The following is a 24,833-nucleotide window of genomic DNA, read 5'->3' as shown; positions in this document are numbered from 1 at the left end:
ACATTCCCAAATTGAATGGGTCTTTCTGAAAAGAGGACGGTGATTGTCTCAATACCTCTCCGGATGAATATTTTCAAACAATAAACCGGGTTGTGGCTAATCAACCTAAGGCAACTACAATATTTGGAAAAGGGAATGTGGGAAATCACAAGGTAGGCCATGTTTGTATCCTTTTTAATCTTTAAGTGCTGTCTGCAGAAAGACACAGCAGCAGTAGAAAGGGCAACAACATCTATGCCTTAATAACTGGAGACTGTAAACTTGTAAGGTCTCCAAGCCTGTTCCTTTTCGGGTCAACCAATACTGCAAACTGACCTCCTGGTAACAAGACTACAAGCAACTAGCTTTGCAACCTGCAGAAAATCCATCTCTTTTGAGAAAATCCCGAAAACCACTTCGGCACATGACTCTGGCTGTTGAAATTACCTAAACTACACTTCAGGAAGGAAGACGTCTTTTTCATTAGGCCTGCAACGCATGTTTTCCAGAAGCTGCAATCATGTGAATTATGAACTCTTCTTTTGTCTATAACTTGTAAAAGTGCACTATTCTCTTCAACAGTACTTTTCTCGATTGTGTTTGTGTGTGTGTGTGTGCATTAGGGAGAGTGCTTAAATAAATAATCACCTTTCCTTATTTAAACCCACAAAAAGCTTGCTGTTGGTTATTCAAATTGCCCACACACTCGGGCTTAAAATACATACACACACACACACACACCCCTTCTCAAAAGCTTACTGATTACAGACAGTAGGGAAGGGATTACAGTATTTCTCGCTCACCCTGTCAGTAACAATTTCTCCACCACAAGCAACCAGTTCAACCTCCTTCCCTAGTTCTGACCATCCTCACTTCTTCACTAAGTGCAAGGGTTTCTTTAAGGTAAATTTAATCTCAGGTGGCACAAAAATAAAAAGTGCCGGAGAAACTCAGCAGGGCTGACAGCGTCTGTGGAGAGAAAGACAGAGTTAATGTTTCGAGTCCGTATGACTCGCTCTGGGGAAGAGTCATACGGACTCGAAACGTTAATTCTGTCTTTCTCTCCACAGGTGCTGTTAGGCCTGCTGAGTTTTTCCGGCATTTTTTGTTTCTGTTTTAGGTTTCCAGCATCCACAGTATTTTGCTTTCATCTTAATCTCAGGTGGTCCCAATTTCAGTGACCAAAAAGGTTAGCCCTGTATTCCCCTCCACAGGTGCTGCCAGATCTGTGGAATGCGTCCTGACATTTTCTGTTTTTATTTCATCCATCTAACTTCATTTCCGCAGACTCTACATTAACCTCTGAACGGTATCTGCATTAGCAAAACTAATTACATAGGATATATAGCTCAGAAACAGGCCATTCAATCGAACTAGTCCATTCTGGTGCTTCTGCTCCACTGGAGCCTCCTCCCATCTTTGCTCATCTAAATTTACTATCGTAACCATCTATTCCCTTCTCCTTCCTATGCTTTCTAGCTTCCCCTCAAATGCTTCTAAATTATTCACTTCAACCACTCCGTATGGTAGCAACTTCCACATTTCACCATGTTTTGGTTCTGGAAGTTTCTTCTGAATTCCCTCTTGTATTTCCTAGTGACTATCTTATATTGATGACCTCTAATTCTGCCCTTTCCCATAAGAGGGAACATTCTCTCTCTATCCGCTCTATCAAAACCTTGGTGATGTCACCAAGAGAGCAAAATTGGGCCCAAGCATTTTAACATTAAAGTAATTAGGATCACTGTCAAGTGTGCATTGCTCTGCACATTTTCAAATGTTGATACATTTTAGATCGTACTGTGCATGTTCTTATTTATCATTGTTTGTTAATAAATTATCTTTTAAAATCACTTCATAAGCTTTGAATTCTCCTTCAAACACAAGAAAACTTGAATGGGAAAGCTCAAAATTAACTTATTTCATGAATTTATTTGCATTTATTGCAGAAAGGTCATTTTGCGCTAAATGCTGATTGCATTGCTTACATCAGCTGCAGATGCATCAGATTCAATTTTTTGAAGACAGAAACTGTATTTGCTTTGTTCACCCTAAGTAGAACGCTGTGCCATTGCAAGGTACTTTACCTGGTTAAGACTGAAAAAACACATCTCCATTGCTTAGCAAATTATCCCAAGTTTAGAACATCTGCTTCAAACTGAACTCTAGCCTTGCTCCAAGTTATCTTGTGGGGAAATGTATGATTCTATTCAGACAGATGCAAGAATTGTGTCTACTCTAGAAATCAACACATACTCCTGTAAAATTTCTGTATATAAGTATTTCAAGACATTACAATGCAATTTGCTCCACTGAAACATTAAGATGTTAATAAATTAAAATACTAAAATTGGCCATTGGTGTTGGAAAGACCTTTGGGCATAGGATCAAGATATTTGATTTCAATTGTGCTGGTCAGATTCCAGTTTTTCTCTCTGTACACCTTTTTGCAGTTATTTGTTTGCTTCTTTTAATAATTTCTTATTGAGTGTTAGTTTTAGCACTCAGCTCTATCCTAGATATGGCACAGCAGCAATTTTATCAGCTGCATGGTTTGCAATTTATTATTGCCCAAGTTTTGCACAATATTTCAGCCAGAAATTATTGGAATTTAGCTTACAGCTTTTTTTTTGTACTGTGCTTATATCCTTATGAACTAATATGCTCAATCTCCAGTGATGCACTTAATTTGGTCATTGAGACACTTGTTCATTTTAAACTTTGCTCTTAGTTTAACAAAAGGCTGTTAACATCTTCTACATTATCCTATGAGATTTTACTACCGCATTTAGAATTTCTAACTGCATCTGAAGTGTCCTACTTTAAAATTAAATGACTAACCACATTTCAAAAGAACATGCATCTTTAATTTCATTTGGACAGCCAACGAACTGTGTAGCTACAGAAATGAGAATGAAATCAGGATTACTGTGGATCACAGAAATGACTAATTCTAGCAATGAGTTTAGTTCAGCCATTACAGAAGCAATAATCTTCCTATTGAAGCCTACTTTTTGGGACCATGGAACATTATTATACATGATAATGTATCAATTATTCTTATGAAAATAATCAAATATTTTTTTTTTAAAACTTGGTAAAAACCTTACTCTCAGTCACACTGAGCTAAACTCTCATGACAAATTAGCATAAATGTACTTCGGTCCTTCATGTTTGTGCAAATTGAGTTTTCCATCTGCATTTTCGATGCATTTTTTTTGCCCACATTAGCCAGTGTTAGGGAGCTACGTATAAAGCAGGTGGATAGTGTACAGATTCCTTCCACCCACTTCTCCACTTGCTGCCACACAATAATCTAATCTATCTAAATCATCATTTACCGTTTGATCTAAAACAACGTGATGGACTAACTTACAGGCCCTACTAATGTTCCTTTCGCTCAAATAAATTTGCCGATATACAGGTCATATGCACTGGCTGAATTTTCCACTGTGCATCCAAAAAGAGCTCACTGTTCATGGTGAATCTGAATATTTAACGCCGATAGCTAGTTTCAGCTTCTGTTGGTATGCCCTGTCTTTGAACATTGTGCTCTTACATGAGCAGTAATTCATGTTTTTATTTGAACAGCAAAAGCAAAGGAACAGTTCCTAAAAAGGAAAGATGAAAGGCCTAGTGGACAAGTCCTTGCCATTTCATTTTAAAGTTAGCTTCTTCAACGATCTCCAAGATAACAACAGATCCTCCAGTCCTCAGTAAGTTATGAAAGATTCATGCATTACTTGGAATTTTGGCAGCTGGCTTAAAAGAAATGTTGAAACTGAGTCATGGAGCTGAATTTTCTCTTCGGTGTATGGGGGCAGGCCCCGCACACCCAACATGTAGAATGATGCATGGTGACGTTGGGTGTGCGTCCCAACGTCACCATGCGTCATTCCGATCTTTCATTTGGCGGGCGCGCGCCGGAGTTGGCTGCGTGCCCACTGAACTGTCAAAGGCCTGTTGAGGCCATTAATGAACCAATTTAAGCAATTGACAGGGCTGCCCGTACAACCTTAAGGTTGGGGGGCAGACGAAGCACCCAAGCGGCCTTCGCGTTTTGCTTGAAACCTCACCCACGGGCGGAATGAGGTTTCATGAAAGTTTTATTAACTGAATATAAATTTTTTTGACAAGTCATAAACATGTCCCAGCTCATGTGACACTGTTGCAGTATTTCAGCCAGAAATTAATGGAATTTAGCTTATGACACTGTCACATGAGGGGTCATGACTGAATAATTTTATTCTTTTCTTTTTTTCAAACTTTAACACTGAACTTAATCCCCGAGGCAGCTCCGTGCCTCGGAGATTTCAGCGCTCTTTTGCGCGCATGCATGAAGGAGCGCAGGCCCCGACTCTCCCTCCTCCCCCTGCCCGCACAGGTAGCGCTGAGCGCTACCAGGCACGCGTCACGCCGGGCGGGCCTTAATTGGCCCGTCCACGTAAAATGGCAGCGATCGGCTCCGTGTCCGCCCGTGTCCGCTCCCGACCGGCCCGCCTGACAAGCAGAAGATTCTGCCCATGGAGTGATCAAGGAAGAATAAGAGTGACAAAAAAAAGACAAATAGAGAAAAACAGGCAGAAACGTAGAGGGCTGAAAGCAAATATCAAAATGTTAAAACATATCCTTTGATTCAAATTATTTTGCAGTTCAGTAGCTATCGTGCTATTTATTGTCTTTTCACTCATTCAGATCCAGAGGAGTAACACACAAACAAAAAAAAAATCCATTAGGTAGGAGTAAAAACTCAGCAACACCCGGGAGCTCCGAGTTTTACCTCAACAGGTAGCTAAGATCTGAGGCTAGATCCCAAGATCTCGGTCATTTGTTGTGACTACAATTATTTATTGATGGGGTGAAACTATGGGGGAAAAGTAAGAGTTAACTGGAATACATGGCAAGCAAATCTTTCACAATTATAATGGTTACTCCCTTGTGCCCATTATCTCCAACCCCTCCATCCCCCAAAACCACCCTCAATTTACATTCTTTTGGACCAGTATAGTAAATTCTGAGGCATTTTTTTAAAGTTTCAATATTCATCAAGAAAATATTCAAAAGCAAATTATCATGAAAAATTAAATAGCTGAAAAAGATCTCAGACAAAAACCATTATTAATAATGCTACAGGAAGACAGTGAGGTGGAAAGAGGGGAAATTGTGTTTGACATATTGCAGTGTTTGAACCAGCACTGTTAGGTGGTGTGAGGTGGTGCATGGTATGCACCATGCTAATGTTTTCACAGGCTGATTTAGAAACTGAATAGACTGCAATGGGGCAACTGTTTGAATACTGCTCTTAGAACTATTTTCACTTTTGGATGAATGTAGCAGAGCAGCTGTTAAGGGAATTCAGGAAAAATACAACAAAACTGCACAGCATATATGAAAAACCTGATTACAGTTGAGGAAATAACCTGTAACTTAACCTAGTTGAGGAAATAACCTGTAATCTAACACCAAAGGTTATAAATACTGAAGGATGATTTATTGCCTAATATGCTAATTCTTCAATTTGCTCCTTAAAGTTAATCACAGCTAACATTTGCATAGCTGAGGCCTTGATCTTCTACCCCCACCCCCCCATGCTCCACTTCCTCACCAGGACAACAAACTTCCACCTCCGCTTCTGGGTTTCCATGGTAACCTTCCTTGTGCCCCCAATATCCAGAAACTATGACATTTCCAACATCCTTTTCATTTTCAGAAGATCCTGGAGGGACTACTACCTCCATTCCTTAATAACGAAAACTATTATTCATTTGTGTAGACTTAATTTCAGTATCTCTGTTTCTGCACAAAATAACTATGGTCTCTTTAAAGACAGGGTTTTTAAATGGCTCCTTGCATGAAAGCGACTTGATTAATTCAGTCTGGAGATGTGAATATATCTTATAAAGGATCAGGCTACTTCCCAAATCACCAGCTTTATATTGATTAAGGAAAAGATTCAGATTACTTCGATTGTTTCCAAATAACATTCATTACCAGCTAATTTGAGTCAATATGTCAAGCTCCACAAAGACTCCCAGGCGTAGAAATCCATTGGCTTCCAAAATTGGGCCTTGGGCTTCATTTAAATAATGTGGGCAAGCTGCCTGCAACTGTCATACCTTTCCAGGTAGCTTGCTCTTCTGGCAGTACAAATTTTGTGCCATCTCTCAGGCTGGTACAAACCTTCATCCTGGGGGAACAGCAGTCCACAAGAACATCGCCATTGAGTTTAATAGGGAAGGAGCTATGTTAATTAATGTTTAGCTGTATCTAACTAGGTCTCAGGAAATTGTGATATTGTCTAAGTGCCTATGTCACAACTTTTAAAAAAATTCATTCTTGAGATGGGAGCATCATTATCTCTTTCACCGAGCTTTTGGTCATCAGGCCTCATATCTCCCTATGTGGTTTGATGTCATATTTTGTTTTACAATGCTCCTATGAAGCACCTTGGAACATTTTGGGTGCTATTTGTTGATGTCACTTCTTACCCATCACTAGTTGCCACGGTTTGATGCAACTGAGTGGGCACTTCAGAGGGCAATTAAAAGGTCAACCAGTTTGATGTGGATTGAAGTTACATACAACTCAGGCCTGTTAAGGTCAGCAAGTTCCCTTCTAAGAAGAACATTACCAAGTGGGATTTTGCTTACTCTCTAACAGCATCATGGACACTTTTACTGATAACAACTGCTTATTTCCATCCATTTTAAAAACTCAATTGAAATTGCCAAACAGCCACTGTGCGATTTGAACTCACATTCCCTGGATTATTAATCCAAAACTTCGGGATTGCTGGTCAGTCAAGCAATTTTTTTCCTGGGGCTTAAGTGTTTCAGTGCTCTATGCAATATTGGCTGTGAGCCCAGTTATTCATTAATGAGGCTTGGCTGAGAGCTCTCAAATCTATTAGGCTGTTCAAACATCTGAGCCCCAGAGAAAACATCGCTTAATTGACCGCTATGGCTCTTTGATCTATACTGTCATTTGCACAATGTTTATTTCAAAGGTTTCAAGTGGTTTCTGTTTCTGCTATTGATGCTTAAAGGGCCTGGATGTTTGACACTTTCATTGGGCTGCAGTAAAAAGGAGTTTTTTTGAGGAAGTGAAAAGTTATCAATGAATGACTTTTTTTAAAAGCCTTTTTTGTTTACACATCAAGAACAAAGAACAAAGAAAACAGACCCTTCGGCCCAAGCATGCGCCAATCATATTGCCCATCACTAAAACGTTTTGCACTTTCGGGGTCCGTATCCCTCTATTCCCATCCTATTCATGTATTTGTCAAGCTGCCTCTTAAACACCACTATCGTACCTGCTTCCACCACCTCCTCTGGCAGCGAATTCCAGACACTCACTACCCTCTGCGTAAAAAACTCGCCCTGCACATCTCCTCTATAGTTTTCTCTTCTCACCTTAAATCTATGTCCCCTAGTAATTGACTCTTCCACCCTGGGAAAAGCTTCTGACTATCTACTCTGTCCATGCCACTCATAATTTTGTAAACTTCTATCAAGTCGCACCTCAATCTCCGTCGCTCTAGTGAGAACAATCCGAGTTGCTCCAACTTCTCCTCATAGCTAATAACCTCCAGACCAGGAAGCATCCTGGTAAACCTCCTCTGCACCCTCTCCAATGCCTCCATATCCTTCTGGTAATGTGGCGTCCAGAATTGCACGCAATATTCCAAGTGTGGCCTAACCAAGGTTCTATACAGCTGCAGCATGACTTCCCAGCTTTTATACTCAATACCCCTGCCAGTGAAGGCAAGCATGCCATATGCCTTCCTAACTACCTTATCCACCTGCGTTGCCACTTTCAGTGACCTGTGGACCTGTACACCCAGATTCCTCTGCCCATCAATGCACTTAAGGGTTCTGCCATTTACTGTATAATTCCTGCCTGTATTAGACCTTCCAAAATGCATTACCTCGCATTTGTCCGGATTAAACTCAATCTGCCATTTCTCCACCCAAGTCTCCAACCGATCTATATCCCGTTGTATCCTTTGACAATCCTCTTCACTATCTGCAACTCCTCCAACCTTAGTGTCGTCTGCAAACTCACTAATTAGCCCAGTTACATTTTCCTCCAAATCATTTATGTATACTACAAACAGCAAAGGTCCCAGTACTGATCCCTGCGGAACTCCACTAGTCACAGCTCTCCATTCAGAAAAGCACCCTTCCACTGCTACCCTCTGTCTTCTATGACCAAGCCAATTCTGCCAGCTGATCTTGCCAGCTCACCTCTGATCCCGTGCAACTTTACCTTCTGTACCAGTCTGCCATGAGGGACCTTGTCAAAGGCCTTACTGCAATCCATGTATATAACATCCACTGCCCTTCCATCGTCGATCATCTTTGTCACTTTGTCACTTCCTCGAAAAACTCAATCAAGTTAGTGAGACACGACCTCCCCTTCACAAAACCATGCTGCCTCTCACTAATACACCCATTTGCTTCCAAATGGTAGTAAATCCTGTCACGAAGAATCTTTTCCAATAATTTCCCTACCACTGATCTAAGGCTCACCGGCCTGTAATTTCCTGGATTATCCCTGCTACCCTTCTTAAACAATAGAACAACATTGGCCATTCTCCAGTCCTCTGGGACCTCACCCATAGCCAGTGAGGATACAAAGATTTCTGTCAAGGCCCCAGCAATCTCCTCCCTTGCCTCCCTCAGTACTCTGGGGTAGATCCCATCTGGCCCTGGGGACTTATCCACCTTAATATTCTTCAAGACATTGTCACTATAGGGTTCATTGGTTCTTTACAGTGTATCGTGGCTATATTGGATAGAACTACCACAGTTTGACATAGAGGGCATTAGGAGTCATAGGGGTTGGTTGGGGGGGTATAGCTTGGCATGGAGGCAATGAGGTAGAATGTATAGGGCATGGGGAATGTGTGGGGGTTGAGGGAGTGTGAGGGATAAGGGCTTGAGGGCTTGTTTTTATTATAACTGGGATGAAGTCCCACAGCACTGAGCAGGCCTTTTAAACAGCCTGCCTCTGCACCTTGAGGATGAAAATCCAGCCCATGTTCATTTATCCATTTTAGGGGATTAGGCCAAAACAAACTCTATGAGGATTCAAGTTCAAGATCTTCTGGTCCCAAGTTCAATGCTTAACCTGAACGTCTTCTCCCAATATCTGCAATAGAATTGAATAAATGTTCTGCTTCCCCTGACGCCTTTACATGGTTGTAAATTCATTTAAAATCACTATCTCAAGGCACTTTTCAGTAGACAACTATCAAACTAACCTGAACACTTTAAGTGAGTGCAGCAAAAAGTGAAAAAAACTATTTAAAATTGCAGTGTCTTTGGGACTATATACTCCTGTGAGTATTTAGGAATTTCACTTGTAAATTGTCAGGCACCATTTGATGTATGTGCTAGCCCTAAGATATCTGGTCAATTACATGTTCAGGGTGTTAGCACTCTTTCATCAGCTGTCATTGAGCTCACCAGTAAGTTATTTAAATTTTACATTACACTTTTTATTTGTTTTACTGTATGGTGTCTTTGGCTGTTTCTTTTCTGTTAATGCTAATCATTATCTGAAGATGTCAAGCTCCTTTCCCTGTACTTGGAGATAAAGCCAGATAAAGGCACTGGAAACCTAGGCATCTGTCAGACAAACCATTGGAAGGTAGGTGACACCAAATTCTAACTGCAAAAGCTATGATGTTGCAATATTGCAACATCATATCATGCAACGTTTAAAGGTCTTGTGAAATCCTATTCTGGGTGAATAAAATTAACTTTAACTGGTCATCAATGCCTGGCATGGCACTGTGTGCTCATTCCATTTCTTCCTTATCTGACATCAATACAGATGACAATTGTCCAATCCTTTCACAGATTAGCAGCTATCTTGAGGTGCTGTGTGTGTTTTAGTTTTTTTCTACTCAAAGTTTCATTTTTACTTTCTCCAGCAGCACTTTATGCAAGCTCCTTGCATTTTAATGCAAATATCCCTTGCAGGCTCAACCCTGTAGGTAGGATTTAATAACAATTTTTCTTCTGTAGTTTATTCCTATCATTGGGGAAAATCAATACTTTTTTATCATTGGTATCCATTTGAGGGCTTCTTGCTGTCATTTATCAGTTTCTCTGTTGCTCTATCATTTTGTTTCATTCCAACTTTTAAGTTACCAGGTCATTAACTTTCTGTTCCGCTTGACTTAACCTTTTTGCCGTACTTCTCTCATCTACCAACATCGCTATAAATTATTTCAACTTTGTCAAGTAATTTCCTATGATTCATTCACTTGCTGCCAATGGAAGAATTCTGACAAGTCCAATTCTTTCACTTGAATATTCACTTCTTCCAAGTCGTCGACCAAGTCATTTCCTAAACAGGATATCAGAGAGGATGTGAAGCATGAAACGGTTGATCGAGATGAGTGATACAATGATGGAATAAATGAAATTCTTTTATAAGTTAGTTAGGCTAAAGGATGAAAACATGTTAGTTCCCAGGAGAGTACGTCTCAGCATCATGATGGAGAAGAGGGGTGAAATCGCTTAGGCCTTAAATTGTTTTTCAGGGCTCCATTAATTGTGAGGTGTGTTGGAGGAGTGGAGAGTAACCAATGTAGTACTGATGTATAAAAATGGGAGACAGGGCAAATCTGGGTGAATAGAGACCAGTTAGTTTATCATTTGTGGTCAGGGAAATTTTAGAGTCTTTAATTAATGTTGAAGTTACTACCTAATTGAAAATGGAGAAAAAGAGAAAATAGAAGTAAACAGCACAGATTCCAGGATAAGCAACTGTTCTCCACATAATTCATGCATCTCCTTTGAGGGGGTAACAGAAGCAGTGGATGGGAGAAGTGCAATGGATGTTGTATGCAGAGACTTTAGAAAAACCTTTGATAGAGTACCACACAATAAGTTATTAGAGAAGGCTAAGGTATGGGAGGGTAGCAAGCTGGATTAAAATTGGCTAGAAGGAATAAAACAGTAGGGGGCAAATTTTCGTTTGAGCTTCAAAAAAGCTGACCCGCGCACCTTTGCGGCTTGTAAAAGGCACAACTGAAACATGTGATTTCACAAAGGATTTTCATGGGGAGAACTGTCTCCTCGTCGGGCGGGCCAATTGGGAGCAGACCCAGGCGGGCACGGAGCCGATCGCTGCCCACGATTGGCCGCGCGCTGCCATTTTACGTGGGCAGACCAATTGAGGCCCGCCCAGTGTGACGCACGCCTGGAAGCGCTCAGCGTTACCTGTGCAGGCAGGGGGAGGAGGGAAAGTCGGGGCCTGCACTCTTTCACGCATGCGCAGCCGACTCCAGTGTGCTCCCGCTGAACTGAAGATCAGAATGACGCGCGGTGACATTGGGACGCACGCCCAACGTCACTGCGTGTCATTTTATGCGTCGGCATGCGGGGCCCGCCCCCACACGCTGAAGAGAAAATTCAGCCCTATGCTCTCACACAGGGATCAGGTTCACATTGCATTTTGCAAGTGCATTAGGAATGTGGGTATGGAGGCAGGTCGGTTATAAGGTCTGCCTTGGTTCTCCAACACAGCAGCCCAGTTTAAAACATCTTTTAAAGGCCCCATAAACATCACTCCTCATCCCATTTACCCACTCCCATGCCACCTCACATTTCCGGATGCTACCCCATGCCCTCTCAGATTCCCCCATTCCATCTCATGCCACCTTACATTCCCCATGCCACCTCTATGCCCCCTATGTATCCGCCATAGCCACTCACCCAGTCTGCAGTGTGCGCAGTTCTCAGGAGCCATGCAATAGCAATGGGAATTGTTTTAAAATCATTAGAAAACCATTAAACCTCTAAAAATCTAAGAAAACTCTGAATACAAACTCACTATCATTGATACTGAGTCAAAAAGCCCCAAGAAAAATAAGTTGTAATCCATTAAATGCCTATTAAGTTTGTAAGCAATTAACAAGGACATATTCTGTTACTATAGATTTGTAAAATTTCAATAGCTCTTGGATCATTAAGACCACTTGCTGAGCCTAAGTTTATGAAACCCAGCCAAGCATTCATAATGGAACAGCTGTCATAACAAAAGCTTCCGCCTCCGCTGATGGAACAGATATCCAATTCCATTTCAAAGCAGAGTGCCTGTCAATCGATGGAAGGGGAGCAGGTGCAGACGATTTTTCTTCTACCTTAAGAAAGTTTTTTTTTTAAAACAGCCAGATCTACCAGTCCAATTGAATCAGAGCACAAAAACATGACAGCAGAGGATATTTTTTCTTTCTTTTTAATACATTACGGTGCTTTTTCCATTGGAAAACTGGTGTATTGCATGTGAATAAGTACACAATGCTGATCAATGTAATTTTAAAAATTCTTTCACGGGATATCAGTGTCACTGGCTAGGCCAGCATTTATTGCCCATCCCTAATTGCCCTTGAGAAGGTGATGATGAGCTGCCTTCTTCAACCACTGCAGTCCAATCTCACCACCACCTTCTCAAAGGCAACTAAGGATGGGCAATAAATGCTGGCCTAGCCAGTGACACCGACATCCGATGAAAGAATTTTTAAAAATGGTTAACTTAACCTTTGTAGGGCAGATCCCGGTGATGAATCACTGCATTAAAAACACACCTACATTACGATACAACACCTAATAGTGGCATTTAAATGACCCCTCAGCAGGCTTTCCATTGTCTTCACAAATTCTCAAACCTATGGTTTTAACGGGCTTCCAAAAACCCACTCCATAAGAAAAAAATGGTGTGCGGGAGGAAATTGGGGGCGGGCAGACGTGCGTTTTTCACACCAGGCTTTCCTAGTCCGCAAAAAGGCCAGACACACCTTAACACCCAGACGATATTCGGCCCTGGGATTTAACGCAGTTTTTTGAGAACAGTTGGAAGTGGGCAGCGCTGTTGCCCAAGGTTCACTTCTGTTCACTGTGCATATACATAATCTGGTTGTAGGCCTAAAGGAAGTGGAGTTCACAGTTTCAAAATAAAAGGTATAATTACTTCCTTAGAAAACTAAAGGAAGCTGCAAAGGGAGATTGATAAACATGGAGAATGGCAGTTGGAATTTCATACCAGTAAGTGAGGTAATGTATTTTGGTAAAAATAATAGCAGCAATTATACTTTGAATAGAAGTAGGCTTGGTGCTGTGGTAGAGCAGAGGGGTTTGGGGGTACAAGTTCACAGAACATTAAAGACAGCACCTTGCTAAGACTGTAATAAAGCTAATAAAATTCTATGTTTCATCATGATGTATAGAATATAAAAGTGAAGAGGCAACGATGGACTTACATAAAACCTTAATAAGACATGAGTATTGTACGTTGAATTAGGCTTTACTATGTGAATGGTGCTGTTTTATGAGAAAATGCCATGTAAAAAAATTGAAAAATTGGAGCATTTTCATTTGAACAATGTAGAATGCAAGGCAATGTGACCAATGTGTTTAATCTTATAAAAAGATGAAACAAGGTTGGTAGAAGCAGAATGGTCAGTGTTCTAGAACAATAGTCTGTAGGTACAAGGTGTCAGGAAGATATAATAAATTTCATAATGTTATTGTAAAGTAGAGTAATAGTGTGGTCTGTGTCTATGGGTATGTGTGTGTGTTGCGTGTGTTAATTGAATTAAAGACAGCTGGTCTGAAAGTTTTGATGTAAGAATCAAAGCTTAGTTTGAAATGCTAAATAGGTAAACATGGGTGAAGTTTTAGAATGTGAGGTCTAAAGGGAACATTCGCATTTTTAAATAAACCAGAGTAGCTTGAATTCAAAAGAGGGGGTAAAACGTTACACCTAGCCAGAAGAAGTTAAGAAACAGTGGACTGAATTCTCCAGTTGGTGAGCGAGGGCGGGGCCCGCTCACCGATGCGTAAAATGATGCGCGGTGACTTCAGGCGGGTGTCCCGACGTTATTTCAATTTTCAGTTCGGTGGGCAGGCAGCCGTGTCGGCTGCGCACCCGCTGAACTGTCAAAGGCCTATTAAGGCCATTTAAAACCCAAGTAACTCAATTAAATGAGCTTCCCGTCCAACCTTAAGTTTGGTGGGCAGACGAAGAGCCCAGGTGGCCTTCGTATTTTTCACAAAACCTCATCCTCAGGCGGGATGAGGTTTCATGAAGTGTTTTAAAATCTAATAAAAATTTTTACATTAATTCTTTGGCATGTCCCAGCTCATGTGACAGTGTCACAGGAGGGGACAAGTTTTTTCTCTCCTTTATTTAAATTTACACATGTCAAACTAATCAGGGAGATTTCTGAGCTTTTCCATACGTATGCGCGAAAGAGCACAGGAAACGACTCAGGGAATCCCCCTCCGCCCGCACAAGGAACACACAGCGCTTCTGGATGGGCGGGCCTTAATTGGCCCGCCCACGTAAAATGGCAGTATGGCTCCGATTGGGAGCGCCAATTGGGTTCACACCCGCCCTTGCACAACACCCCCGACGGGAAGAAAAATTTTCCCAGTGTGTTTATTTTTCCCAAAGATTACTGGTAAAATTAGTACTATGATAGATTTTTATTATTAGAGAGCTAAAGTTCAAAGACATAGTGAAACAATGGGAATTTGCATTCAAAGAAAAAATATGTATAAAGGTGAAAAGGCTGTGTGTAAGGGCACGCATTTTAAGATCTAACAAGTGTGAAAAGCCTCCAGTATCTAAGCCTCATGCTGCTGTCTACAAAGAACTGAAGTTAGGAAAACTCACTTGGAATTCGACGGTTCAGGGTATCATGTTACTTTGCCTGGGTCTTTTAAAATCTGTGTGTTTTACTGTTGCCTTAACGGAGGCGTAACTGGGAGTCAGGTTAATCAGGGGAGCTAGGAGTTATCATAGTAATAAATTGTAGACCTATGCACGTGCTTAAAATTATTTATTTCATTAATAAATGCCTAATTTAGTTTTGTAAAAAACCAATAAGACCCGGTGGTCTTATTACTACTGAATTCAAGGCACGCAACTTGACATAAACACACAAATTGCAAAACAGTTTTGGCAGTTGTTTCAAGTTTCCCTTTGAGATTTGAGCAGCTCAGCATTTACCATCGGGCATGCCATAACACAAGGTTATATGCAATTGATTTAGAATAGAGAAAAACTTCTTTATACCGTGTTGTAAGGTTGTGGAATTCCTTTGTATCATTACTAGTTGAGAAAGAAACTATGTCAACATTCAGGATTAGATTGGATTGGGGGGCGGAGATGCTGGGGAGTAGTGGGGGAAATGCTAACATGCATTGCTTGAACCAAATGACCTACTGACTTTGCTGTAAACATATTATTCATCATTCACATATTTTAGAATATAACTTTACGTTTTCCGAAATAATGGGTAGAATCTTACCTATGGCAGGCAGGCTGGGCGGGAGCAGGCGCGGAGCTGATCGCCGCCCGCAATCATCTATGCACCTCCATTTTACAAGGTTGGGCCAATTAAGGCCCGCCCAGCAAAACGTGCGGCCAGTAGCGCTCAGCGTTACCTGTGTGGGCGGGGGAGAGGAAGGAGGGAGAGTCGGGGCCTGCACTCTTTCATGCATGCACATGAGGGAGTGCAGCAATCTCCCTGAGGCATGGAGCTGCCTCAGGGAGCTTAAGTGGATAATAAAATTTTTTGAAAAATAAAGTAAAAAATTATTTAAACATGTCCCCTCGTGTGACAGTGTCACATGAGCTGGGACATGTTTGTGAAGTGTACAAAATTTATTTATTAATTTTATAAAACCTTCAGGAAACCTCATCCCGCCTGTGAATGAGGTTTCCTGGAAAATGCGAAAGCCGCTTGGGCTCTTTGCCTGCCCGCCAACCTTAAGGTTGGATGGGGAGCGTTGTTAATAAGGTCAATTGCATTCTTAATAGTCTTAATAGGCCATTGACAGTTCGGCGGGCGCACAGCCGCCTCGCCAAGCAAAATATTGAAATGATGCCCGCCCCCGCACACCGACGGCAATATTCTGCCCAATGTTTTAACTGCAGATAAATGGGGGCATCTGATTGAGAAACTGATAAGCAGCCCTGAAGAAAATGAAATTCAGCCAAGCTTGGAATTAATTAACCTTTGGAAGCTAACCCATATTTATCTCACAAGGCCATGGGTAGAGTTGCAAAAGCAATAAACAATTGGGAATCTTCCATCTTAGCATAATAGAGCCAGAAGGTTTGCCTTTATATCAATAAAAGACTGAAATGATTTATATGGTTCAGAAATCAAAAGTTGACAAAAACCGGGTTGTAAACAAGAATGCGCCTTAACATGGCATTATGGTCTGGGAGAGGGGTTTCATAAAACTCCAGTAGCAATATAAATTATTCATATGGGATACAGAATCAAAAAGTAGCGTGGAAGATAAAGTGATTTCATTATATTTCTGTTTGAAAGCATCTAAGAGAATACCACATCATCATGGAGATAGACTGTGGAGTGGAAGGTTCCTTTGTTTAATATATTTGTTTGTATATGCTGACAGGAGCAGACAGTTAACTTCAGTTGGGGTTTTGTGAGGGAAACGCAGCTGTAAGATTTACTCAAGTTTGCAGCTAGTGGAAGAAATCCACTGTGGTCCTTACAGAGTGGCAGAAAGCAGTCAGCTTGATATTTACCTTAGGAAGAGCTGTGGCTGCAGACTGGGAAAACAGTCTACATATGTTCAAAGCCGGGTCAAAGAGTAAAAAGTCCACAGTCCATAAGACGGAGGAGCAGAAGAAGGCCATTCGACCCATCGAGTCTGCTCCGCCATTCAATGAAATCATGGTTGATCTGACAATCCTCAACTCCACTTTCCTGCCTTTCCCCCGTAACCCTTGATTACCTTACTGATTAAAAATCTGTCTATCTCAGCCTTGAATATACTTAATGACACAGCCTCTACAACCCTCTGCAGTAAAGAATTCCACAGATTCACTACCCTCAGAAGAAATTCCTCCTCATCTCTGTCTTAAATGGGCGACCCCTTACTCTGAGATTATGCCCTCTGGTCCTAGACTCTCCCACAAGGGGAAACAACCTCTTAGTGTCCACCCTGTCAAGCCCCCTAAGAATCTTATATGTTTCAATAAGGTCGCCCCCTCATTCTTCTAAACTCCAATGAGTACAGGCCCAACCTACTCAACCTCTCCTCATAAGAGAATCCCTCCATACCCAGGATCAACCTAGTGAACCTTCTCTGGACTGCCTCCAATGCCAGTATATCTTTCCTTAGATAAGGGGACCAAAACTGTTCACAGTATTCTAGGTGTGGTCTAACTGGTGCCTTGTATAGTTTTAGAAAAATTTCCCTATTTTTATACTCCATTCCCTGTGAAATAAAAGCCAACATTCCATTTGCCTTCCCTATTACCTGCTGAACTTGTTTGCTAGCTTTTTGGGATTCATGCACGAGGGCCCCCAAATCCCTCTGTGCTGCAAATTTCTGCAGTTTTTCTCTATTTAAATAATATTCAGTTCTTCTATTCTTCCTGCCAAAGTGCATAACCTCACATTTTCCCACATTATATTCCATCTGCCAAGTTTTTGCCCACTCGCTTAACCTGTTTATATCCCTCTGTAGACTCTTTGTGTCATCCTCACCACTTGCCTTCCCACTTATTTTTGTGTCACCTGCAAACTTGGTGATAGTACATTAAGTCCCCTCATCTAAGTCATTAATATATATTGTAAATAATTGTGGCCCCAGCACTGGTCCCTGTGGCACTCCACCAGTTACAGGTTGCCATCCTGAAAATGCCACCCCCACCCTATCCTAATTCTCTGTCTCCTATTAGTTAGTCAATCCTCTATCCATGCTAATATACTACCCCCCATGGGCTCTTAGCTTATTAAGTAGCCTTATGTGTGGTATCTTATCGAATGCCTTTTGGAAATCCAAATATATTACATCTATTGGTTCCCCTTTATCTATCCTGCTTGTTACCTCCTCAAAAATTCTAATAAATTTGTCAAGCATGATTTCCCCTTCATGAAGCCATGCTGACTCTGCTTGATTATATTATGCACTTCTAAATGCTTTGCTATTACATCCTTTATAATAGACTCTAACATTTTCCCAGTAACACATGTCAAGCTAACTGGCCAATAGTTATCTGCTTTTTGTCTCCCTCCCTTTTTGAATAAGGGTGTTACAATGGCAGTTTTCCAATCCTCTGGAACTTTTCAAGAATCTAAGGATTCTTGGAAGATTACTACCAGTGCACCCACTATCTCTGTAACTACGTCCTTTAATATCTTAGGATGCAACTCATCAGGTCCAGGGGACTATATTGGCCTTCAGCCTCATTAGTTTCTCTAGTACTTTTTCTCTAGTGATAGTTAATGTATTTATTTCCTCACCCCTTTTGCACCTTGATTATTTAGTATTTTTGGAATGATATTATTGTCTTCTACCGTGAAGACTGATGCAAAGTACTTATTCAACTCCTCTGCCATCTCCTGGTTCCCCATTATTATTTCCCCAGCTTCATTCTCTAAGGGGCCTATGTTCATTTTGACCTTTCTTTTCCTATTTGTATATTTAAAGAAGCGCTTACTGTCCGTTTTTATATTACTAGCTAGTTTACCTTCAAAGTTTATTTTGTCCCTCTTTATTACTTTTTTGGTCATCTTTTGTTGGTTTTTAAAGCTTTCCCAATCCTTTGGCTTAATACTAATCTTTGCCACCTTGTATGTTTTTTCTTTCAATTTGATCCCATCCTTCACTTCCTTGGATAACCATGGTTGGATTATGCCCTTCCTAGAATCCTCCTTCCTCAGTGGGAAATATCCTTGTTGTGAGTCATGAACTATTTTCTTAAACATCTGCTTTCTTAGACATCGTGAGATCCCCAATCTTTAAAAAAAGATTGGAGGATCGCTCAAACAAAAGTGAATGAAAGAATCCCCATTTAATTAGTACCTTGAGAAATAGCTGGAATATTAAGGAGAATTAAGTTAGTTTGGGAGGGCTGTGGCATACTTTTTGGGTTGGTCCCTCAAGGCTTCGTAAGATAAGGAAAGTATTAGGGGCAAGTAAAAAATAGAACTCAGTTTATAATTTTAAGTTTTTAATATACCTTAATGTTAAGTTAATAGTGCTTGCTGTGTTTAATTTCTTTTTATATATACAATGAGGTTTGATTTTGATTTTAAAATCATGAAATCTCGTGGCTTAGTTCTGTCGGTTAATTTTTTTTCAACATTCACGGGATGTGGGCTTCACTGGCTAGGCCAGCATTTATTGCCCATCCCTAGTTGCCCTTGAGAAGGTGGTGGTGAGATGCCTTCTTGAACTGCTGCAGTCCATGTGGTGTAGGTACACCCATGGTGCTGTTAGGAAGGGAGTTCCAGGATTTTGACCCAGCGACAGTGAAGGAACGGCAATATATTTCCAAGTCAGGGTGGTGAGTGACTTGGAGGGGAACTTCCAGGCAGTGGTGTTCCCATCTATTTGCTGCCCTTGTCCTTCTAGACGGTAGCGGTCATGGGTTTGGAAGGTCCTGTCTAAAGGAGCCTTGGCGAATTTCTGCAGTGCATCACTGGATGGGTGTTCAGATCTCGTCTTTAAATGTTAACCGTCCCTAACAGGATCGAAACAATACGTTGTGACTTCTCTGTGCTTTTGTTTACAGTGTTTTATTTGAACAAATCATTTGACATAATACATAGTGGTTCTACTTTTGCTGTTGGCTTCATTTGCACAATGGAAAACTTGTAAGTGTAATTGACTGAATATTTTTAAAGCCTGATATAGTTTCTCAGAAGGTAAACAAGATCATTTTTACCTAACCTAAAGGTTAAAAAAAAATCTAGCTTCTCATTTGTGATCAGTAAAGGTAGTCTAGGAGGCAAAAGAGATAAATCTATGCTGGAACCAGGAACCAAAACTCAGAGTAATAGGAAATTTAAAATCGCTATTTTGTAGGGGATTATTTGGGAGGCAGGGGTGGGGAGGCTAGATCGTTCTCTCTATTGCTCAGACAAGCCTGACAGTCTAACAATTCACCTAAAACTTGCACAGTATTTGTTGGCTATGTGCTGCCACCTGTACTTTTGCTCCACTGATCAATATTTTACCATTAGAGGAGAACTAAAATGAAATGATATATGATCACAAGATGAGAGATTGCCTTGTCTAGCAGTTGTTGAGTTCAGGTCATAAATTTAAATAGAATACATCTAGTTTTTTTTTTAATAAAGTTGACACTCCCTTATGCTGTTTGTTGTTGGAGTGTCAAGTAGCTAAGGTTATGATTTGACATCTTATAGCCTGAATTCAGCAAGTGCCATGATCATTTACCATTTCATCTTTGTTTTCCTTTAGTGATGTTTAAAATGGATCAAGAAAGTACCAAATATCAAAAAATATTAAAGGTTGTGTGTGTGGGGGGGGGAAAGCGCACATGGAAATTGTCCTCTGATTGCCCCCTCCTGCCCACTGCCTAGAAAGTGGTTCTTTACACAGCCCATCTGACCCCCCCACAACCCTAAAAATTCCACATCCACCAGTGCAACAATTATATTTCCCCTATAATTCAATTGATTGAATATTAGCGATAGGTGCAGATCAAGTCCCCTGTTCATGTCCCCACAGCAGTAATTAATTGCTTTCATATGTCATATGTAGGGCCATCAGGTTTCAATTTTCACATAACAACTTAACTGTGAAACCACCCAAAGTACCAATAGTGTCCCTGCTGTCTAATGTACATAAAGGAGTCGCTCTGGGGCATTGGTTGTTGTTATGGGGCTTTATTCAGGGTTATTTTCAGCTGAATGTTCTTTCTTAGTCTGTATCAGTTACATAGGAAAGTATTCATCAGGTTTTCTACATTTTGAAGGTTGGCATAAGTGTATCAAATTGGCATACATTTTCTTTAAAACAAAAGAAATAGGAGCAGGAATAGGCCATTTGGCCCATCGAGCCTTGTGAGAAACTATATCAGGCTTTAAAAATATTCAGTCACTTACACCAGGGACGAAGTTTTCCATTGTGCAAATGAAGCCAACAGTAAAAGCAGAACTATAATGAATTATATCAAACGATTTGTCACGGTTCCTGTCACTGAGCCAATTTTGGATCCAACCTGCCACCTTCCCCTGTATTCCATGAGATCTCACTTTCCTGATTAGTCTGCCATGTGGGATCATGTCAAATGCCTTACTGAAATCCATGTAGACAACATCTACTACACTACCCCCATCAATCCTCCTTGCTACTTCCTCAGGAAATTCTATTAAGTTAGTAAGACACGATCTTCCCCTAACAAAGCCATGCTGACTATCCCTGATCGATCCGTGCCTAAGGGACAGTTTATCCTGTCTCTCAGAATTGTTTCCAATAATTTGCCCACCATCGAGGTCAGAGTGACCGGACTATCATTTTCTGGCCTATCCCTCGCACCCTTTGGGAAATTCAAGAAACCAGGGATCACTTTCTCACAATAAAATAGGTTTTGCTCGATGTTCATCTCCACACTTTTCACAAGACTTCCAATTCTTTCCAACAAGGTTTGCAATATGTTTCTCAGATCAAACTGTGCTGTTTAAGTTTTCCATTTCTACATGAGAACATCTCAAATTTTAAAAATGTGTTAGTGGAAACCAATTGCCAGAGCCCTCTCCTACAGTGCAATGTTAAGTCATTGTGCGAGCCCTTTGTTGACACATAGACTATGCCTGACATAATTTAAAATATTTAGAAATTTAGAGGCTTGTTTCTTTATATTCCAGAACTATTCTTCAAATGACACAAAAATAAATCTTTTCCGGGATTTTATGGAACGAGTAGTCCACCTATTTGAAAGCAATGTTGGACATTTTTTTCCGAAGTTACTGGTTTGATGAAGCATGACAACATTTCAATCTTTTTAGTCTTCAAATGTTACTACGAAGTGGTTTAGATATTATATAAACACTGGGGTCACACCAACATGAATTCAGCAACTTTCATTTTGAGAACACATGCGCAAGCCTTGGATTTCGCTTGATCTGAAAGAACAGGACAATATAACTCACTACTGCAAGCTCTAGAGCTGATACCACTCCTTAATATTACCTGCAATACAATGGTATCAATGGAGTTCCATCACCACCAAGATTGCCTGGATTCTATCCTGTACAGTTACAAAGGGACAGTTTTCCCTTATAGCATAATAAATCATTTTAACTTACGCATAGTGACCCATCTCACATTTATAATAAATCATACATTAATTATATGATAATTTTTAACCACCATATCTGCCTCAGGTACAAAAACATACCCAATGACTGCAAAAGCTGGCAGTTCTTGAAGGTCAAATGGAAAATCTAGACGAAATCGAGTTTTAAACAAGGCCGTGATGGTTTCTGCAAAAGATGGATGAGAGTTTATATCTTATTAGAGATCAAGATACTCAGGGACAGATGGAGCAATATTTCTCTAGAATTGGACATTATTAAGTTTTCACAATCTATTTGCTATTTTAATATACCTTCATCTTTGTTCCACACAGCCAGGACTCGGAAAATAAAGGCACTGAAAGTAGCAGCAAAGAAGCCTCGCCAGTAATTTCTGACAGCAAAAAATGTTGATGTTACTTCAATACTAAAAAGGACACCTATTGGAAGAAGTCAAAACAAACTAATTAACAATAACAAAATGGAAGATTTGGGATTCAATCTAATTCTATATTTTCTTTATAAAGATAGGTATCGGTCAAACATCCATAGAAGAACATAAAAATAAAATAAAATCTGAGGCAAACATGTAACTTGTCCTTTTCAAGGACGATTGCAAACTCATGCAGATTAACTTGTGAGCAGCCACAGCAGCACTAGAGCAGTTACAGCAACAGGTCAAAGGGCAAAATATTGCCAACACTCAAATAAGGGGCCAGCTGGCACTCCTAACCTAAAAGCATAAGCTGCAAGTTCAGAGAAAGCCACAAGGTCACTATCTGTAGCCATTAGTCAGGATTGTAAAGAAATTAAGTAAAGAAGGGATTAAAATAATGACTTTGCCAAATGAATTAAGAAATCGGTATGGTAAGTAAATCATTGCATTTAATGCCGTTAATCTGTTAAAAAAATGGAAAAGGGAAAAGAGTCAGAAAGAGAAAAGTAATATTATCAAGTGACCCAATTGCTTTATTAATATCAATTAAATATGGCTTAGGAGGAGTACATTCTTACTTGATTATTGGTGGTGCTCAATCTGCTATCACCCGTTCTCACTGACCTACATTGACTCTTGGTAAAGCAATGTCTTGATTTTAAAATTCACATCCTTATTTCCAAATCCCTCCTTGGCCTTGCCCCTCCCTATCTCTGTACTCTCCACCAGCCCCACAACCCTTCAAAATATCTGTGCTCCTCTAATTCTGGCTCTTGTGCATTCTGAATTATACATTGGTGGCCATGCCTTCGGTTGTGTAGCTCTGGAATTCCCTCTACACCTCCCTGCTACTCCATCTCACTTTCCTCCTTTAAGACACTCCTTAAAATCTACTTCTTTGACCTCCTTTGATCATCTGACCTAACATCTATCTCTTTCTGTGGCTCTGTGTCATAATTTGTTTTAGAACGCTCCTGTGAAGCACCTTGGGAGGTCTCATTTCGTTAAAGGTGCTACATGATTATAAATTGTTGTTGTAAACCTGAAAATATAAAATCTTGTGTGTAATCACTTTCAGACACTTTTCACTCATTTTAAGGGAAATGATTGTTTTTTCTTGTGTTTTCTTGTTTTATAGAATTGATTTATGGAATCCTGCAGCAAAGGAAGTGGTCATTTGGCCCATCATGCCAGCTCTTTGAAAAAACTACCCAATTAATCCCCCCTACCCTGTTGTTTCTCTATGGCCCCGAAATGTTTTCCCCTTCAAAATATAATTGCTTACAATTTATAACAAAATGCTTTTTGCTGTGTAAAACTAGGACACAGCAGTCTTGCCTCACTCCTTCAATTACCTGACGTTAATTGTGTCACCGAACCACTTCGTGATTTACCTTATTTTCTACTTTCACGATTCAACCTTGGTGATGCTTTATACTATAGGCCTTGCTATGGATCGAGGTTTCTTGGTTAAAGAAACAGTTTATATAGCAAATCCAAAATACCTCATTAGATGAATGAAAGACAACATAATTAAATGTTAACCTTGGCTCAGTGGTAGCACTCTTGCCTCTGAGTCAGAAGGTTGAGAGTTCATAGTCCCATGTACTCCCTGAGACTTGACCACATAATCTAGGCTAACAGTTCAATGAAGCACTGAGGGAATGTTGCACTTTTGGACGTCTTTCAGATGCAACGCCAAACCAAAGCCTGTCTGCCCTCTCAAGTGGGCTCAAAAGATCTTTGGCATTACCTTCAAAGAACAGCAGAGGAGTTCTCCCTGGTGTTCAGGTGAATATTTATCCCACAACCAACATCCAAAACAGACCACCCGGTTAGCTTCCCACTGCTGCCTACCGGACCCGGATATGTTCTTATTTCTGATATTTCTTAGTTCTGATGAAGGGTCATACGGACTCAAAACGTCAACTGTATTCCTCCCCGCACATGCTGTCAGACCTGCTGAGTTTTTCCAGGTATTTTTGTTTTTGTTCTAGATTTCCAGCATCCACAGTATTATGGTTTTATCCTGATATGCTCTTGCTGCCTCTCCTTTAGGCAATGACTATGAGACGCAATTCTCGTTGCTATTATTAAGGTGCGAATTGAAAAGTGAGTATTCACAGGCTATTCCCCATGTGAGGCATCATTGCCACGGCCTCTCTTCACTTAATTTCCAGCACAAGTTATTGGATCTCAGAAGAAAAAACTAGTAAAACTTGGGAAGTGACTGGCACTGGTCTGAAGTAGAGTTCCATTTTAAGGTCTAAAGCTAAAGACCAGTTCAGACCAGTGCAAGTTTTA

At 40.6% G+C, this 24,833-nt stretch overlaps 2 protein-coding genes across 4 annotated transcripts in view; one reads left to right on the top strand and one right to left on the bottom strand.

Annotated features, from left to right (window-relative positions):
• The window catches only part of LOC144693842 (chloride channel protein 2-like), a 597,263-nt gene that overhangs the window by 242,627 nt on the left and 329,803 nt on the right, over window positions 1–24,833 (bottom strand). For both annotated transcript variants that reach the window (XM_078563927.1, XM_078563929.1), the window contains 2 exons: window positions 22,408–22,533; window positions 22,198–22,282 (listed from right to left, as the gene is read on the bottom strand). In XM_078563927.1, coding sequence (XP_078420053.1) covers window positions 22,198–22,282; window positions 22,408–22,533 — 211 coding nt within the window. The remainder of the gene's footprint in view (window positions 1–22,197; window positions 22,283–22,407; window positions 22,534–24,833) is intronic.
• Window positions 1–24,833, top strand: part of LOC144693843 (heat shock protein beta-7-like) — a 566,165-nt gene that overhangs the window by 271,602 nt on the left and 269,730 nt on the right. The gene's annotated exons all lie outside the window — the stretch shown is intronic.

Source organism: Cetorhinus maximus, chromosome 19, assembly GCF_964194155.1.
Source record: "Cetorhinus maximus chromosome 19, sCetMax3.hap1.1, whole genome shotgun sequence".
Lineage (NCBI taxonomy): Eukaryota > Metazoa > Chordata > Chondrichthyes > Lamniformes > Cetorhinidae > Cetorhinus > Cetorhinus maximus.
The sequence above is the reverse complement of the archived record's forward strand: the minus strand, read 5'-3'. Positions and strand labels throughout refer to the sequence as shown.